Source organism: Hakea prostrata, chromosome 2, assembly GCF_041222555.1.
Source record: "Hakea prostrata isolate BN-2017 chromosome 2, UWA_Hpros_2, whole genome shotgun sequence".
Lineage (NCBI taxonomy): Eukaryota > Viridiplantae > Streptophyta > Magnoliopsida > Proteales > Proteaceae > Hakea > Hakea prostrata.
In genome coordinates, this window is record NC_142601.1 from 5,426,250 (window position 1) to 5,445,481 (window position 19,232).

Genomic DNA, 19,232 nt, shown 5'->3' on the forward strand with positions numbered 1-19,232 from the left:
GATTAAATTCAAACATATTATTGCACCTTGATTGTAGTACATGTAAGTAGCACTTTTATCCACGGAAAGAAGCTAGGCCAGGATGTCTTACAGCTAGGACAGGGCTTTCTGTAGAGAGTGATGCACATTGTTCAACTCCCTAAGGGCCTGTTTGGTTACTTGAGTCTGGAGATTTCAAGAATCTAGAGATTTCAAATCTATGGAGTCATGGTTTATAAAATTAACTCTTTGATTAACCTGAATCTTTGGAATGGTTCAAATGTTTAATGCTTTTATAGCAGGGGTAAAATCTCTAGATTTCACCTCATACCCATAAATCTACATATTCACGTTTTTAGTGTGAAAACGTAAATTTCTAAATTTCATGAATCCAGGGATTCACATAACCAAACGGGTATAAATATCCCATTTGTAAATACAGAGATTTCAAATCTCTAGATTCATATAACTAAACAGGCCAACTGGTGGCCAAACTTTAGTCTCCCCCCCCCCCCAACTCTCTTACGTGAGAAAAATTATTGGTGACCCACTTTTGACAAAACTCAATATTATTCGTTTACTCATTATTACTTATTCTATTAATTTGAAATTGAAATGATCATTTTGCCCATAATGAGTGTAATAACTAAATTACCCTCCTATGCCCAACCCTTCACCCATCTTCTACCTATACCTTGTCTGCCAGTAAACACTTGCCACTGTTGGCCCCCTTGCCAAAACATCTCTATGTAACTTCATTGTCTATCTTGGTCAGAGAAACCTCCATCTTCAATACTCCAATCCTAACCTCCCCCTCATTTCCCCAGGTAATGACTTCAGCCTTGCTCTGGACTTCTTCACCCCAAGCCCTTGCGCTTTTGACCTCTCTCCCCATTTTTCTTCCCAATTGCTCCACCTTCCTTCGATCTCATCAACTCCATCAGCGATCTCATCCAGATCGAGAAACCCCCCCCCCCCTTTTCATCCTCATATGAGACGTACCAAGCTCAAACTACTCCAGACTCCTACATGACGAGCCTCTATGATTGCGTTTCCGCTCTCAAATTTGGTTTCAACCGACTCATGAGCGCAAAAAACTTTAATTGTGACCGCAAGTACTCTTGGACAGCTGAGGTCAAGGGTGCTAAGAAAGATGGTACTCCAATGCGCTTTTATACCTTTAAAGCCTCTGCTACCTCCATCTTCCTCCTTCTAGAGGGGGTGGTGGTTTTCAGAGGGGGGGGGGAGGAGAGAGAGAGAGCCGATGCTAGTAGGTGTTTTTCAACAGACAAGATGTAACTAAAAGATGAGTGAAGCAATTAGCTAAAGTTGGGTATGGGAGGGATAATTGAGTCATCACACCCATTATGGGCAAAATGGTCATTTGATTTTCAAATTTACCGAATAACTAATAATGGATGATAAGTATTGAGTTTTGTCAAAAATGGGTCACAACTAATTTTTTCTACTAAAGGAAAAATACCAGAGTTTCACTCTCACTTAAGGTTGTCACCAATAAAAACTCAAAAATATATAATTTCAACAGCAATTTCAACATTTTTCAAGATTATATTCTACCCTAGGAGTCTCTCCTTTCCACCGTATCTAAAGGAAAAAATTATTTGTTTTCTTCTTTTACCAAATATAAATTAAAAGGAATCCTGACGTGTTTATACTAATTTGATAATTGATCTCCATCGCTAATTTTAGGTGTTTAGAAGAAGATACTTTAGACTTTTTTTTTTTTTTTTTTTTTGGTCAAAAAGTTCAACATTTCATTCATAATCTTAAAAGAAAATACAGACAAAAACACCAAACAAAAAAAGAAACAAAACCAAACTTAAAGGATGGATCAAGCCCAATAAACCTTTAAAATATTGGTTGTAACAACCACAAAACCAGACAAACATACTGGATATGATATAAATATCCACCACTACCGCCTGTGAAGACACACCACAAAGGTGGACACCGACGCAGACAAGAAAACGCTACAATGGCGGATACATAACACGCCCCAAGAGCGAAGACAAAACATGCCACAAGTGCATACATACCACACGCCACAAGAGCGGATACAAAACACCCCTCATAAGCGAAAACAGGACACACTACAAGGGCACCACAAGCGTCGGATCTTGTTTCTGAACCTCCATCTTGAAACCGCAAACATGAAACCACCAGCAGCAGTAGACAAAAAAAATCAGAAAACACGACCAAAGATCGCATCAACCACCTTCTCTTTTTTTTTTTTTTTTTTTTTAATAACCGACAGCTGCAAACAATGAAACACAAGTAAAAGAACCGAGAAAAGAAATGGAAAAGATGCGGAGATAAAAACAGAAAAACGATGAGACTTGAGACTTGAGACTTGAGACTTAAGACTTGCGACTAGCGACCAGCGACTTAGTCCGGAACGTCGGTTCCTGTGGGGACACACGAAGGTGAGAGGAGAGAGGCGAGAGCGCGTGCGAGTGGGTACGTGATACCTGAAGTCACACTTGTTAACCACTCGCCGTCAGCAGACGCGACGAAGTAACGGCCAACTAATTCCCAATTTCCAACCACCTCAACAATAATCTCAATCTCAAATCCCTACAAGGACGTCTGCTCCACGCGCTCTCTCTCTCTCTATAGTCTCTCTCCTTTCCTTTTCACCACTATGATATAATATAATATAATATAATATATACTTTTTAAAAACTTAACTCCAAACCGCTTGAGTCGGTTAAACCTACCAAACCTAAACCTAGATCGGAAACTACTTAGGAAGATTCACTTTAGCCTTTTGCTAGCTACTCTTTCAGTTCACACAAATAAATTAAAAATGACGACGACTATCTTACTTGGACCTGACTGCACGTCTTACGTGGTGGCACGAATCGCTTGACGGCCTTCCTTTGTCTTGCTTTGGTAAACAATCACACACGTGACACGGTCAGCTCCCACACATCAATATCTATCTCCACCGCTCGTCCTGGGCTCCTAACATTATATATATAGAGGCATTTCATCGAACACTTAGCAATATTCGCAAATTCATTCTGCTTTCAGACCGAGAACAACTTTAGCTTTCTTAACTTCTCTTTCACAACTTCGATCGAACACGAACAGTTGGTAAAATATCACGATGAAGAGAAACGGATGTGAAGGAACAACAACCATAGACAGCATATCCATGGCGAATTGCTTGATGTTGCTGGCTCGTGGTGCAGTTCAAGCCAAGGCTGTGGGTACCATGGCTGACTCCGTGGGTCGCACCTTCGAGTGCAAGACTTGTAACCGTAAGTTTCCATCGTTTCAGGCACTAGGAGGACATAGAGCCAGCCACAAGAAGCCCAGGTTAATGGAACTTGGGTTGGGAACCGGAGGAGATCATGAAACGCATCAACAGGCACAGCAGCAGATGAAGCCCAAGACACATGAGTGTTCCATTTGTGGACTTGAGTTTCCGATTGGGCAAGCGTTAGGCGGTCATATGAGGCGGCACAGAGCCGCCATGACCGGTGGTAGCACCAGCAGCTTGTCTTCTTCCCCACCACCACCACCACCATCATCATCGACGACATCGAAAGTTGCAGCGTTGAACAAGTCTCAGAGTAGAAGGTTCCTTTGCTTGGACTTGGACTTGAACTTGACACCCTTCGAGAATGGAATTGGATTAGAGTTTGCTCTTGGCAAGATGTCTCCTGTTCCTTCCCTGATTGCTTGATGTTCTCCACACGTCAATATATCCACCGCTCCTGGGCTCCAACTAGTAAAAACGCGAAGTCTGAGGAACAAATCTAAACAACTCTATGAGGTTGGCATAAGGGAGAAACCTTCCTTTACAAATCTGAATATATACTTTTGTTTGTGTAGACAATCCAAGATCCTGGGGGTGGGGTGTCGCAGCAGTGTGAGCTGTTAACCTGGACGGAATTGAGGGTAAACTCAGCTGCAAGTCTTCACAAGGAAAACTTAGTCATGATGGCAAAGCAAGAAGATCGAGTCAGCCTCACTTGCGCATCGACAAGGAACAAGACGGATTTGTGGTGGATGCTGTGGCCTGAAAAACATTGGAAGTGGCTTAGACCAGATGAAATGGATTGAATCAGAAAGGGGTCCTCTTTTGAGAAGATCATGAGATACACATACTTAAGTGACTGCATGGAGTACGTATCAATCTTTTAGCAGGTTCTCCAGCATGATATAGCACATTTTATGATTTTTGTACATTGGGATCTTCATTCTTTATTGTCTTCATTGTCACTCTCTTTGTATGGTGATTATTAATCAAATTTATGGAGTATCACCTTGGATTGAAAGAGTCTCCAAATTTTACAATTTCTTTATATTATCATTCAAGATTAATAGAGAAGATCATCATTTTGCATTGTCTTTCAATATTGGATCATTTGGCCTCAAAGCAATGTTCGATTTGGAAGCATCATGCCAAGAAGGGCGAATGTTTGTATGTCAACAATGCAAGAAATTTCATTACGAGATGAGGTGAATCAATTGAAGGAAGCAACTCAAAACGTTCAACAAATGATGCAAGAGGTTTTGCGCCAACTTCCTACAATGGCTTCTAACACTTATCAAACAACTTCTACAATAGATGTGGACCTAACTTTTCACAATCCAGAGGAAGTAGGAACGCCGAAGTGAGGATCGTGATGACTCTTCAAGTTCTACATCCATTCAATCCCAACAAGCGCATCCACAAACACTTTGGGCAATTGAGCTGCTAGCCCGAGCCTTAGAGCAATCCGATAAAAGCATACTGGTAGACGTAAATGACTTTGATGGTAAACTTGATCCCAAACTCTATGTTAATTGGATTGCCTCTATTGAAACTTTTTTTAAATGGAAAGAATTATTGGAAGAGAGAAAATTTGATTTTGTAGCCACAAAACTTAAAGGTCATGCCTTGATTTGGTGGCAACAATTTCAACAAAATCGAGAAAGGAGAGGGCTCCACCCAATTAACAATGGGGAGGATATTAAAGAAAGATTAGACGAAAAATTTCTCCCTCTTGATTTCTCTCAATCTTTATATAAGAATTTCCACCATCTTCGACAAGGAAATGATCAAAGTGTGAAGGACTACACCGAAGAATTTTTTTTTAAATATTTATGTCATCTTGATTTACAAGAAAATGATGACCAATTGGTGGCTAGAATATGTCAGTGGTCTAAAGCTTTCTATTCATTATTCAAGATGAGATTGTTTTACACCATTTGAACACCCTTGATGAAACTCACCAATTAGCCATCAAAGCCAAACAAAAATTGAAGAGAAATTCTTCTAGGTATTTTGAGAGGGCTCCCAATACTACTATGAGAAATAAAATTATTGAAAATGATTATTCAAAGCTTAGAAGTGATGAAAAACCAAAACCCATGACCAAAAACCAAAATAAGGGTAAAGAAAATTATAATGTGTGTTACCGATGTGGGTCATTTCTCATTTTCTTGTCCTACTAAAAAGAAAGAAAATCGAATCAATTTGACTAAAGGTGATGGTGATGAAATTACCTATGAAAATGACCAAGAAGATGCAATCCCTCAAGCGTATTGTGATCCCGATAGTGAGGCCGAAAGCATTGTCATTAGACGTGTTTTGACCGCACCTAAATGTTTAGAAGATGACCAATGACTTAGAACAATATTTTTCACACTTATTGTACCGCTTATGGAAAGAAATGTCTAGTATTAATTGATTCCGGAAGTTGTGAAAATATGGTTTTTAAATGGTTGAGAAATTAAATTTGACTTGTGATAAACATCTCAATCCTTATCACATCTCTTGGTTTAAAAGGGGAGGTGAAGTCCTCGTTAAAGAAAGGTGTTTAATTAAATTCTTTATTGGTACTTATTTTGATGAAATTTGGTGTGATGTGTTGCCTATGGATACTTGTCATATTTTACTTGGTAGGCCTTGGCAATTTGATAGGAAAGTTAATCATAATGGAGAAAAGAATAGATATTCATTTATCTTGAATGGTAAGAAATATTTGTTGACTCGATTAAAAAATGTTCCTCCTTGTGGTACATCAAAAAATGAAAAACAAATTTTTTTTATTATTGAAACACTTTGAATAAGCTTGCAAAGAAAATAGTTCTATGGCATATGTTCTTGTTGGATGACAAACATGTGAGATAGAGAAGAAAATAGACATTCTTAAGTGTGTAGAAGGGCTCTTAAATGAGTTCTCCGACGTAGCACCGGAAGAACTTCCGGACAAGTTACCACCAATGAGTGATATCCAACACCGAATTGATTTGGTGCCTGGTGCCACCTTACCAAATTACTACATTATAGGATGAGTCTAACTGAGTATGTTGAGTCGCAAGTTGAAGAGTAATTAAAAAGGGGTTTATTCAAAAAAGTTTAAACCCATATGCCATTCCCGCTCTTCTTACTCCAAAGAAAGATGGATCTTGGAAGATGTGTATTGATAGTAGAGCAATAAATAAAATTACTGATAGTAGAGCAATAAATAAAATTATGGTTAAATATAGGTTTCTCATTGCCCAATTAGATGACATGTTTGATATGTTGCATGGTGCAAAATATTTTCTAAACTTGATCTTAAAAGTGGTTATCATCAAATTCGCATCCAACCGGGTGATGAATGGAAAACCACTTTCAAGACACGAGAAAGACTTTATGAATGGCTTGTACCTTTATGAGATTGATGACTCAAGTGCTTAAACCTTTTATTGGAAAATTTTTTGTTGTTTATTTTGATGATATTCTCATATTTAATTCTTCTTTTGATGAACATATTAGTCATGTGCGTCAAGTTCTCGAGCTTTTACGAAAATAAAAATCACACTTGGTATAAAGTTCCACTCCCAAAAGGCATACATCTAGTTGGGTGTCGTTGGGTCTATAAGACAAAATACAACAGTGATGGCACTATTGAGAAATACAAAGTTAGGCTTGTTGCCAAAGGATATACCCAAACGTATGGAGTCGATTATAAAGAAACTTTTGCACTTGTAATGAAAATGAATACTATAAGAGTGTTAATGTCAATAGCCATCAATTGTGAATGGCCCCTCTTTCAAGTGAATGTTAGAATTGTGTTCCTACAAGGAGACTTGATAGAAGGTATATACATGGAAGTTCCTCCACAGGACATCCATTAGAAGATTAAGATGAAATTGCTTATAAATTGAAGAAGGCAATATACGGCCTTAAGCAGTCACCACGAGCCTGGTATAAGAAGTTAAGTATGGCCCTCATAAATTTTGGATTCAAAAGAAGTGGATCAAATTCCTCAATGTTTGTCAAGAGGACTGTTGGCTGTACAGTTATGGTCTTACTTTATGTCGACGACATAGTTATTACGGATGATAACCATCAAGAAATTACCACTCTCAAGAAGTATGTGAATAAAACCTTTGACATCAAGGATCTAGGAAAACTTCAAGATTTTATTGGAATTGAAGCCGCAAGCTCAAGTAAAAGATTGTTCATTTTCCAAAGAAACTATGTTCATGATAAGCTTAAATAAATTGGAAAAATGGGTGTTAAACCAGCTAATTCTCCCATGGATTACAATATTAAGGTAGTTAGTGAAACTACCCCTCTGCAAGATATTGGTTGATTTTAACGACTAGTCGGACGACTAATTTATATTACTATTACCAAGCCTGATATTGCATATGCAATGAGTTATATCAGCCAATTTATGCATGCACTTACCAAAGGACACATGGAACTAGTAGAACGTATTTTGTGCTATTTAAAGTAATTTCTAGGAAGAGATATATGGATGAAGAAGGATGGAAAGACTAATATAGAAGGATATGCTGATGTCGATTGGGTTGGTAACCCTATTGATCGAAAATCAACTACCAGTTTTCTGTGTATTTTTGGAGGAAAGTTGGTCACTTGGAAAAGTAAGAAACAAAGTGTGGTTGCACGTTCTAAAGCTGAATACAGAGTAATGGCTTCTGTAACTAGTGAGTTGGTATCAATCAGATCCCTTCTTCTAGAATTAGCATTTGATAGTCTCAATCAACCTATGAAACGCTTTTCGATAATCAAGCAACTACCCACATTGCTTCCAACCCAGTCTTCCATAAAATAACCAAACACATCGAGGTAGAATGTCATTTTATTAGTGAGAAAGTTCAAGATGGAACTATTGAAACTCCTTTCGTAAGAAGTGAAGATCAGCTTGCAGATATTTTTACAAAAGCCCTATCCAATGGAGCATTTCAAAAAGTAGCAGACAAGTTGACCTCAATGTAATCTTCGATCCAACTTGAGGGGGAGTGTTATGAGTGATAGTCTTTCAATATGATACGAAGACTAGTAGTGGTCTATTCATTGTATAATTATCACTCATTGTAAAACTCCATCTCTTGTAGAACTCCTCATCCTGTACAACACCATCTCTATATAAAGATAATGAAGGCTCTCCCCAATGGTATGTTGATTGGGAAATTTCATCGTGGACGTAGATTTTCACACTGAAGATCAAACCACGTTAAATTCCGTCTTTATTTGATTTTTGCTTCTTTAATTGTTTCGTTAATTTGAACACACGTGACAACTGAACTTAAAAACAGTGAAGGATTCAAGGAACAAATCAAAATCAAACTAATTAAAAATGTAGAAAATGAGGCCTATGTTTTCAATGGCCTCTGTGGCCTTTTAATCGTCTAAGAGACACCTGTTGACAATAACTGATGACTTGCATAGAAAGAAAAAGACAATTCTTCCTATGGAGTAATTTTTAAAACCAATTGAATTACCCAAAAAAAACAGATGACTTGCACAGAAAGAAAAAGGCAACCGTTCAGATGGAGTAATTTTGAAAATCAATTGGACTACCCAAAAGAAAAAATCTAAAACCAATTCATGCTCTCTAGAAAAAGCGTACTTAAGGTCTATCAGAAATTTCAAAATGTCTTTTTTATTTCTTTGGGTAGAATAGAAATTTCAAAGTCATTTAATTTCGAGCAATTTGTGACATATTTTAGAACCATTTCACACCCTCTAGAACAAGCATAACGTTATGCTTTACGCTACTTCCGTAGAAATTTCAAATTCATTCTTTACCAATTTGATAGTGACTTGAATAAAACTAATAACAAATATGGCCTTATAAATTGATCTCGCCTTAATCAGATGTCATCATATTTAAAATTCTAAGTATAATGAATAACCAAAAACAAACCACACACATCATAATTGTTTAAGAACCCACACAAAATCCTTCTAAAGATTTTTTTTTTTTAAATTCTAATATTTTATTAATAATAAAATATCTTACATTTTTTTTATTTTCATTCTTTTTATATTATGTGTGAAAAAAGGTCATTTTTTTAGAAAAAAATTTCAACAAATATCTTTAGTCATTTGACTTTATTTCATTGTTTTCGACTTTAAATTCCAACAAACTATTGGTCAAGAAACAAAATTTAGCCCAAATTTAATAATTAGTTTGTTATTAATATAAATAATTATCATGTTGCTAATATTACAACTCAAAAATATTTCTTTGACTCTAACAAGAAGGAAAATTTTTTATCAGATGAAAAAATGATATCATCCACATGTTATCCAGATGGTCAAAGGATTGAAAGTTTAATATAGAGCCCACATGAGAGGATCCGAGAAATAATAATTTGCACTATGGAGATTTTCTTCCCTATGCATTAAATCAGAAAAGAACGAAAATTACAGATGAATTCATCAGTCTAGTTAATAAAATAGGAACAGTTCAAAATGGAGTCTCCAAGAGTAATAATATGACAATGAGTTATGTAATTTCCTCAAATTTCACCCTTGATCCCCATTACATATATAAGAAATCATGGATCGAGGTACTTAGCTATGTTGTTTTTAGATGCTAGCTCAGACTCCATATGATTCAAGCTTGTTTACTACATAAGGCATGGAGTTTGCTTGTAACAAATTAATCAATAATATAGACAATCTTTATCATAATAAGATTTTTGTCTAATTAATTTAGCATGTAGGTTTCTTTGTTTGTATCAAGGATGTGAAAAAATGGGAGAAATTTGAATGAATTTGAAAAAGATGAAAGACACTAAATATCATGGCCTTGAAATTATGATAAGTCAAACTAAGGACCTTACGAGCTTTCTAGATAACGATCTCACCCGTTTTTTCTCCTGCAAACAAATCGTCTCTAAGGAATAACGATAATGAGTGATTGAGATATTGAACTATGCATAAAGAGTACAGAGAGGAAGAAGTTCCCTTCTAATAATTTTCTTATGCAATTCATGCTCTCTAGAAGAAACACAACTAAGTCAAACTGTGACTTATGAGTGCATAATAGAGTTTTCTAATCCAGTTCATTTCATGCATGCATGCTCTCTAGAAGAAGCAAGTACTGCTGGACCCCAAAATTGGATTTTTATTGACAAATTTTTTCACTGAAAACTATTAAATCACTGTTTATTTTATTTCAATTCCAAAAATATCCATAAAATAAATAGTGACTTAACAATTCAAATCGGACTAATATATCTAATGAAAATTCAATTTTGGGTCTCTGTGTTTTTTAAACATAAAGTGAGGTATCGGTGCTTTAAAGCCTCCATTTTGGAGTGCCAGTGTAACTTGGTGTTTATTATATGGTAAGGTAATTATCATTTGCACTCCTTAAGGTTTCATTTCAGTCGAAAATCATATTTTACATTTGCCTCTTTTACGATATTCAAAATAATATATTAAGAATATACCATCATTTTTATGACCAAAATGCTCATATATCTTTCTCTTTTTTTTTCTCAGTTGGTATCATGTTCAATTAGAAAAGTGTTTCATCACCAAATTACCGGCTTTTTTTTTTTTTTTACCTAAACAACAAAAAGAATTATTAATATCTCATACTTCTGTTCATAATTTAGAATAGTTGAAGAAAGGAAATTGAAAGAGAACAGGTGTATTTTTGTCATAAAAATAATAGTGTGTACTCAATTAATCTTTTTTAAGAACCCAATAAAGGCAAATACATAATATTATTTCTTTCAAATAAAAAATAACTTTAATCAAACTTTAAGAGTGCAAATAGAATCTACCCTATATAACATTTTTTCTTCTTTTGGTAAGACCCTATATAATATTATGGCTGCTTAAACTTGCAACCATAATGCATTAATATGTGTAAATACATAGATTATTATTTAATTGAACCACATGCTTGTGAGTGGATTATTATTAAAACTGAAACAAATGTATATATTGATTTGTTAATGATTAGGGGTTTAATTAGAAAATATAGTGCTAATACAAAAAGAAAGTTTATTGTTTGACACCTTCAATTAAATGAAAAAAAATGGTGATAGTGGGATTTGTCAGATTCAAAGTTGATCTTAATTTATTGTAATACACTTTAGTTAGATTACAAGAAAAAGATTGACATTATTATATTATATGAAGGACATCATGCATACACATTTAAGGGGGACAAGTATCAGATTGGATTTATTCATATAATACAATTAATGTGTAATGAAGCCTAGCTTTTTCCTTTGAATTGGAAAAACACATGATGAGAAGAATTTTACTCTAAAGAACTTGTCTTATGCAGTCTTTCTATGGTTTTTATTTTTTTATTTTCATTCAAATAAATATTTTAGAGTTTATTAGAATGATGAAACAAAATTAATTTTAAAATATTAGTTGACTGGTCGCCCCACCTGATTAGACCGCTAGCTCTTCTTGAAGAAAACCATTTTTTTTTCAAAGGTAGTTCAGACCATCTAAATACAATTTTAGGGTAAAAAGGAAAAATAATTATATTTATAAAGAGAGGTCATGTTCCTTGACTTAAGACTTAAGAGTCCACATTCCATAAGAGTTTTTTTTTTTTTTTTTTAAGTAAATAACACTTCATTCATGAACTAAGAAAGATACACACCCACAAAAGAAAGGAAAAACAATAGATAGATGCATGAAAACACAAGGTTCGGTCCGAACCAAGGAGCTGAAATTGATCAAACTGTCATACATGCAATAGACAAAATCATTTAGGCTAAAGGATGGGTCAAGCCCAAGAAACCCTTAGAACAACTGTAACCAATACAGCAGCAGTTAAGCACCAACACCCACAAAAGGGGGAACACACAACACATGTAGAAAGTTACACGCCACAAGAGCGGACACAAAACACGCTATAAAGACGGACACAAACACACCATAAAGGCGGATACAAAACACACCACAAGGGCGGACACAAAAACACACAAGGACGGAACCGTAGTTGTCGCGAAGGGAATAGCAATATTGCGAGAGAAGGTCTGGCCTGCCATCTGTCACTGCCGTTGAGGCGTACCTGTATAAGCCCGCCGCAAAAGAACTTAGACTCCAGATCTAGGTTGTTTTGCGGTATGCACCAAATCTCCCTACAACCAATAAATTTTTTTTTGACCGAAAAAAAAGAAGAAGAGAAAATAGAAGTGGGAGCAAACAAACAGATCGAGAAGATGGAGGCGGGAATGACAAAGACAGAAATGGAGATGGGTGAGGAGCAGAGGAGATGGAGGTGGGAGACGAGAAAGACGAAGACGATAGAGACGGAGACGGAGAGACAGATGATAGAGACGGGAGACCCAAGAGAGGAGAGTTCGAGATGGGAGAGCCAGGAGAGGAGAGTTCAGATCTGGACTGAGGTGGAGACAGGAGACGCAGGAGACAGAGACGGAAACAGATTTGGTTTTCCAACCAAGAAGGAGAAGACAAACCAGAAGAAGAAAAAAACTCCGATCTGAAGTTTAGCTTCAAGCAGAGGATGGAGGGGAAGAAGGTGGGAAGAGGAGGAGAGGAGGAGAGGAGGAGAGGAGGAGAAGATGGAGAAACGTAGGCGGAGAGACTACAGAGGCGGAGAGACTCCCCGCCTCAAAAGGCGGGATGATGGGGAGTGTTCAACGTGGGCGGGATTTTAGTTCAACAGGAAACTAGAGCTAAAGTTGAGCATAGGGTAACTTCTCAAAACTAGAGCGCTCAGAGAGGAGGAGAGTTAAGCATAGGGTAACTTCTCAAAACCCTAAAACACTATTCTGCTTAAAAAAACAAATAAGAACACTTAACAATATAAAATATTGAATAGCGGCATAGAAATTTTTTTCAACAAATAGTGGAACATCTAATTACCCATAATGGGTGTAATGACTAAATTACCCTCTCATGCCCAATCCTATAGACATCTTCTATCTATACCTTTCCTGCCAAAAAACACATACCCCTCTCTCTCTCTCTCTGAAGAATCGAGATCTATGTACCTTCTCTTATCTTGGTTAGAGAAACCTCCATCTTCAATACTCCAATCCTAACCTTCGCCTCATTTCCCCGGGTAGTGACTTCAGCCTTACTCTGAACTTCTTCACCCCAAGCCCTTGCGCCTTTGACCTCTCTCCCCATTTTTCTTCCCAACTGCTCCACTCTCCTGGAATTTCGTCGACTCTATCAGCAATCTCACCCAAATCGAGAAAAACCCCTTTTCACCCTCATACGAGAGGTACCAAGCTCAAACAACTCTATATTCCTACCCGACAAGCCTCTGCGACAACGTTTTGGCTGTTGAAGTTGGTTTCAACCGATTAGTGAGTGCAAGAACTTGTAATCTCAACTTGCAAGTACTCCTGGATGGCTGAGATCAAGGGTGTTGGGAAAGACGGCATACATTGTAAGTATAAATGGATTGTAGAAATCGAAGGAGACAAAAATGTCGCAAAACCTAGAGCAAGGAGCTAGTAGTGGTAGGTGTTTTCTAGCAAAAAATGTGTAAGTAGAAAATGGGTGAAGGGATTACCTAAAGTTGGGTATGGAAGGGATAATTTAGTCATAACACCTATTATGAGTAAAATGGTCATTTGAATTTCAAATTAATAGAATAAGTAATCAGTAATAATAGTTGATAACTAGTAAATATTGGATTTTGTCAAAATTGAGTCACTAGTAATTTTTTCTACTTAAGAAAAAAAAATAGAGTTTTACTTTTACTTAAAGTGGCTACCTAAAAAAAACTCAAAAATATATAATTCCAATAGCGATTTCAACATTTTTCAAGAATATACTCTATTCTAACCGTCTCTTGTTTTCACCATCTTATGTGTTCTAATAAGAAAAAAAATATTTGTAATTTTTTTTTACCAAATATAATTTAAAAGATATCTCAGAACCCCGAAAAGTTTTGGAAATTAGCAATCACCCCTTCTGGTAAAACATTTATCATACGGAACCTTAGGGAAGAAAAAGAAGAAAAAAAACCTTTTCAGTCTCTGACACTCATCTTGACGTGTTTAATACTAATTTGATTTTTCGGGTATTATATAAATTTGATTTTGTTTGATTTTCTCCATCGCTGATTTTAGGTATCTAGAAGAGGATACTTGAGAAACGCGACTTGCGACCAGCGACTAGGCGATGGTTCCCGTGTGGACGCACGAAGGTGACAGGAGAGAGGCGAGAGCGCGTGCGAGTGTGTACGTAATACCTGAAGTCACACTTGTTAACTACTCCGCGTACGCAGACGCGACCAAGTAACTGTCAACTAACATGTTTAGATGACTCCCAAGTCCCAACCACCTCAACCATCTCAATCTCAATCTCTACAACCACGCTTGCTCCACGCTCTCTCTTTCTCTCTCTCTCTCTCTCTCTCTAGTCTCTCCTTTCCTTTTCACCACTATAATATAATATAATATATGCTTTGAAACTCCTTGAATTTATTATACCCAAGGTTTAAAGTATCGCGTATTGGTAATGTTCGTATCCAAGATATGTATTGTCGTATTGATGCATGAATAATAGCATAAAAAATATCAGAATACATATAAAAGTAATCTAATTTAAACAGAAAATAGTATATTCTATCTTGAAAAATAAGGAAAATGGTCATAAAAACAAAAATCTTTTAACTGAGAGGCTCGTATGTTCAATTCATTATCTTGCAATTACTAGTCACATAGCTTGCAGATTGCCCTGAAGCAGTTCATGCCTTCAAATATTCAATGGTTTACCTAATATTTTTGCTTGAATTGATGTCAAATGCATCTTCTAGTATATGTTTAAGGCCTAAGGGGTTTGGCAGTTGTTCACTTCTACATAACACATTCTTCAATCCGAACATTAAGTAGCCCTAAGTTTTGACCGATGTACAAATCTATGAAATTTCTCCTCATATATAAGATTCAATGTTTATGGGCGAACCATCACAAATAGTAAGAAATGTAAGATTTGGTAGCTTGTCGCGAGACTTGGCTTTTTCTCGCTTTCAAGTTGGATCAATCCTTATGGTTATGTATCATTATGTATCGCGTGTACGTATCATTGTGTATTGGCACGTATCGGCCTATATATTGAGAGACACAAGAGACAATTCAGAAGAAGAAAAAAAACACGAAAGTTTATAGATACGTATCGGCCGGTGGGATACAATACGCTACGATACGTACCGCTACTTTAAACCTACAAAACCCTAACCACCGTATTTCCCTAATCATTTCTATCCAATCTATTTAATAATCGCCTTTAAAAAAAAAAAAAGGAAAGAAAAAAACTCAATTAATATATAATCCTAATTTGGCTAAATTAACGCGAGTAGGGCTGGACCAGATTGACCCAAAGGCTAAACTTAAACCTAGCTAAATCTTAACCTACTAGCTAAAGCCAATTAAATTGTATGAAATTGCTTGGATATTGCGCAATTAATGCACAGCACCTGTAAGGAACTGTCGAGATCTCGATCTCGATCAAGATTTCAATTTTAACCATCCATTTTCGAAAAGTGTGTTGTCACCAAGGTTTAAAGTATCAATATTGAGTATCGTATCGACCAGGTGATTTTAAGAGACGTATCGTCCATTCGTCTTGTATTGAGTATTGTATCACTCTGGCTAATGTATTTTAGTGTAATTTAATGGAGAGACGTATCGAAATATATCGTATTGGTTGGGTCAAATATGGATACGATCGGCTTAGTATCGTATAGTATCGTGCGATACTTTAAACCTTGATTGTCACACTTTTGAGAAACAAACGGTAGAAATCGAGTTCGCAACACTGAAATCAAGCTCTATTTTAAAGACAAATCTACCTTTCGAATTAAAAATATCAAATCGTGCTTGAGTTGGTCTCAACGTGGGGTTTAAACCGGTTCAGGCCACTAGAATTTTATTGACACCCCTAGTTTCTACTTTTCTTAACTCTTAAGGTTTGAATAATATCTAAAATGCTGACTTGCAGTGCTCAAAGTGTACATGTGAAGCCATATACTACTTAAAACGGCGACGGATTTTAAGTTTCAAACTTCCAGATTGACGGCAAGATGTGCGTGTGGAAGGCATATACTACTCAAACGGGGACAGAATTTAAGTTTCTTACTTCCAGATTGACGGCAGTAATTTTGTACGGCTTTCTAGAAACCTAAACCTACACTGGAAACTACTAGGAAGATTCACTTTTCCCTTTTCTAGCTTGGGATTTTGTCTTTCTGTTTATACAAACAAATTAAAAGTGATGACTATATGCTTGGTAAACAATCCACGCTACTCAAAATAGTCATACACGGTCAGCTCCCACACCTCTCACATGGATATCTCCACCGCTCCTGGGCTCCAACATTATATATATAGGCATTTCATCGAACACTTTGCAATATCGGCAAATCCATTCTGCTTTCAGACCAAGAACAACTTTAGCTTTCTTAACTTCTCTTTCACAACTTGGATCGAACACCGAACAGTTGGCAAAATATCACGATGAAGAGAAACGTATGTGAAGGAACAACAACCATAGACAGCATATCCATGGCGAATTGCTTGATGTTGCTGGCTCGTGGTGCAGTTCAAGCCAAGGCTATGGGTACCATGGCTGACTCCGTGGGTCGCACCTTCGAGTGCAAGACATGTAACCGTAAGTTTCCGTCCTTTCAAGCACTAGGAGGACATAGAGCCAGCCACAAGAAACCCAGGTTGATGGAACTTGGGTTGGGAACCGGAGGAGATCATGAAACGCATCAACAGGCACAGCTGCAGATGAAGCCCAAGACACATGAGTGTTCCATTTGTGGACTTGAATTCCCGATTGGGCAAGCGTTAGGCGGTCATATGAGGCGGCACAGAGCAGTCATGACCGGTGGTAGCACCAGCAGCTTGTCTTCTTCCCCACCACCACCACTACCGCCGACATCGAAAGTTGCAGTGCTGAAGAAGTCTCAGAGTAGAAGGTTCCTTTGCTTGGACTTGGACTTGAACTTGACACCCTTCGAGAATGGAATTGGATTGGAGTTTGCTCTTGGCAAGATGTCTCCTGTTCCTTCCTTGATTGCTTGATGCTTTCCTCCTCTTCTATATGTTATCAATCGCATGCAGCTACTCTCTTTTTTTAGTGGTTTAGACTTTTTGTTTTTGGTTGTGGTAGTGGTTTAGACTTTCTTTGTTTGATCTGTATGTATGTACACAGAGTTACAGACGCCATCGACTGTTCAGGCCTGTAAATAGAATTCGATGAGATTTGATCATCTAGATTCTTGTAAATTTTAAGCATATGATCATTTTGGATATTCTTTGTCGTAAACTTCCCTCTCTCTCTTATGTGTTCGGATAATCCAAAATATTTGATTCCATATGTTACATCAGCTTCGAAACTTCTGATGCACTCCTCAAGTACCTAAGACACACTCTCTCTATGAATATTCATTATTTCTGGTCCTCAGATCTCCTTCCCTGTTGAGTTCTTCCAAGCCACGCATCATGTGACTGACCTATGAAGATCGACGGGTCGAACGGGCTATTGAACAGAAGACCCATTCTTCGTTTTCCATAGCTCGGTGGAATTTTATCAAGTACGAACAACGTGATGTGTGCAGAATTGCAGATTCAAGTCTACCATATACAATTCCTGACTTTTTTCTTTTTCTTTTTTTTTTTTTCCAAAAGGAAAACCGTTTCCACACCCATGCACACGAACTTCCCTCTTCATGCTTGTAGCTCAAGAAACCGTGTTTTACTTCAGGGGATTGAATCAGGTGTCGGCAATCTACAAAATCGACACGATATTACTCAAGGTTCGACATGTCGGCCCGTGTCGCGTGTCGGACACACGGCGACTCGGGCAACATATTACCAAAAGTTGGGCGACTTTTGGTTGGGGTTCGATGAAATCATTTTGACATGAAATTTGACGTGTAGCCTAATTTGAGGTCAATTACATTGGGAACATTATTTTTTGCCTGAAACATCACTTAATCTAAAGTTTTTGATTGGCACATGTCGGGCTATGTGCGGGCAAAACTGGAAGTTTGGAAAATTCATATAAACTAATGTAAACAATGTAAAGAGAGCACAATGCGCAACTAGTGAATAGATGTACTAAAGTTTATAATTCATTATACAATTATGTTGAGTATGATTCATACTTCACATTTTGTTGTCGACAAACATGGGTCCCGCCACCCCGGCGGGGGTGTGGGAGCAGCGCCCCTAGAGCCTGTAGAGGTCCTACATCACTTTGGCAAAAATTGAACGAAAAATCGGTGAAAACCCGAATAAATGTTTATAAATATATGAATTGGGCGATATATCGCCGAAATATCGACTTTTCGGCGATATTTCGCCGACTTTTTGCAGAATTTGTGTCACTGGGGGGAATCGTGTCGCCCCCGAGTGACTCGGCGATATATCGCCAACACAATGTACCATTATTACTACGGTAATTTTGTCCTTGGTTTTACGTTAAAAGAAGAAGGGAAAAAAATGTATTTTCTTAGCCTTTGTATCATTTCTTTGATATGTATCGATATGGATCACCTTTAAAATCAAGGAGTATTGAAGAGATTAGTATCTGATCCCGTGACCTCCAACCAAATATGAGATGGATGGTATCCTGAATGATAATTTGAGACATTCTACAAACCCATTAGTGGTTTAATAAATCTAGAGAGACAGTGAATCATTTTCAGATTGTCAAAATATAGAGAGATCAAACATAAATGAACAGAAAGTTATTTTACTAATGAGCATTTAAGGGGTTGTATGGCAACATTTATGTTCTATTTTCATGCTTTTAGGTAAGAAATTAAGGACCATTCTACGAGATTCTAGACCGTTCGATGCGAGCGATCTCAACCGAAATCTCGATCCGACAGTCCCCCAAATCTTGCAGGACAGTCTTGCACATTTAATTTGCAGAACTAAAGCAAGGTCTCAGTTTTTTTTAGCAAGTTTTTCCTATGCTAAAATCATGTATGATTACAAACGGAAAAAAATGTTTC

General features: G+C 37.1%; 1 protein-coding gene and 1 pseudogene across 1 annotated transcript; both read left to right on the forward strand.

Moving 5' to 3' along the window:
- Positions 1-3,019: 3,019 nt before the first annotated feature.
- On the forward strand, positions 3,020-4,590 carry LOC149023442 (zinc finger protein ZAT12 pseudogene; annotated as a pseudogene).
- Positions 4,591-16,628: 12,038 nt separating this feature from the next.
- On the forward strand, positions 16,629-17,640 carry LOC149023443 (zinc finger protein ZAT12-like). Its single transcript, XM_089142798.1, has one exon. The coding sequence runs from the start codon at positions 16,720-16,722 to the stop codon at positions 17,290-17,292; it is 573 nt and encodes a 190-aa protein (XP_088998924.1). The 5' UTR covers positions 16,629-16,719; the 3' UTR covers positions 17,293-17,640.
- Positions 17,641-19,232: the final 1,592 nt, after the last annotated feature.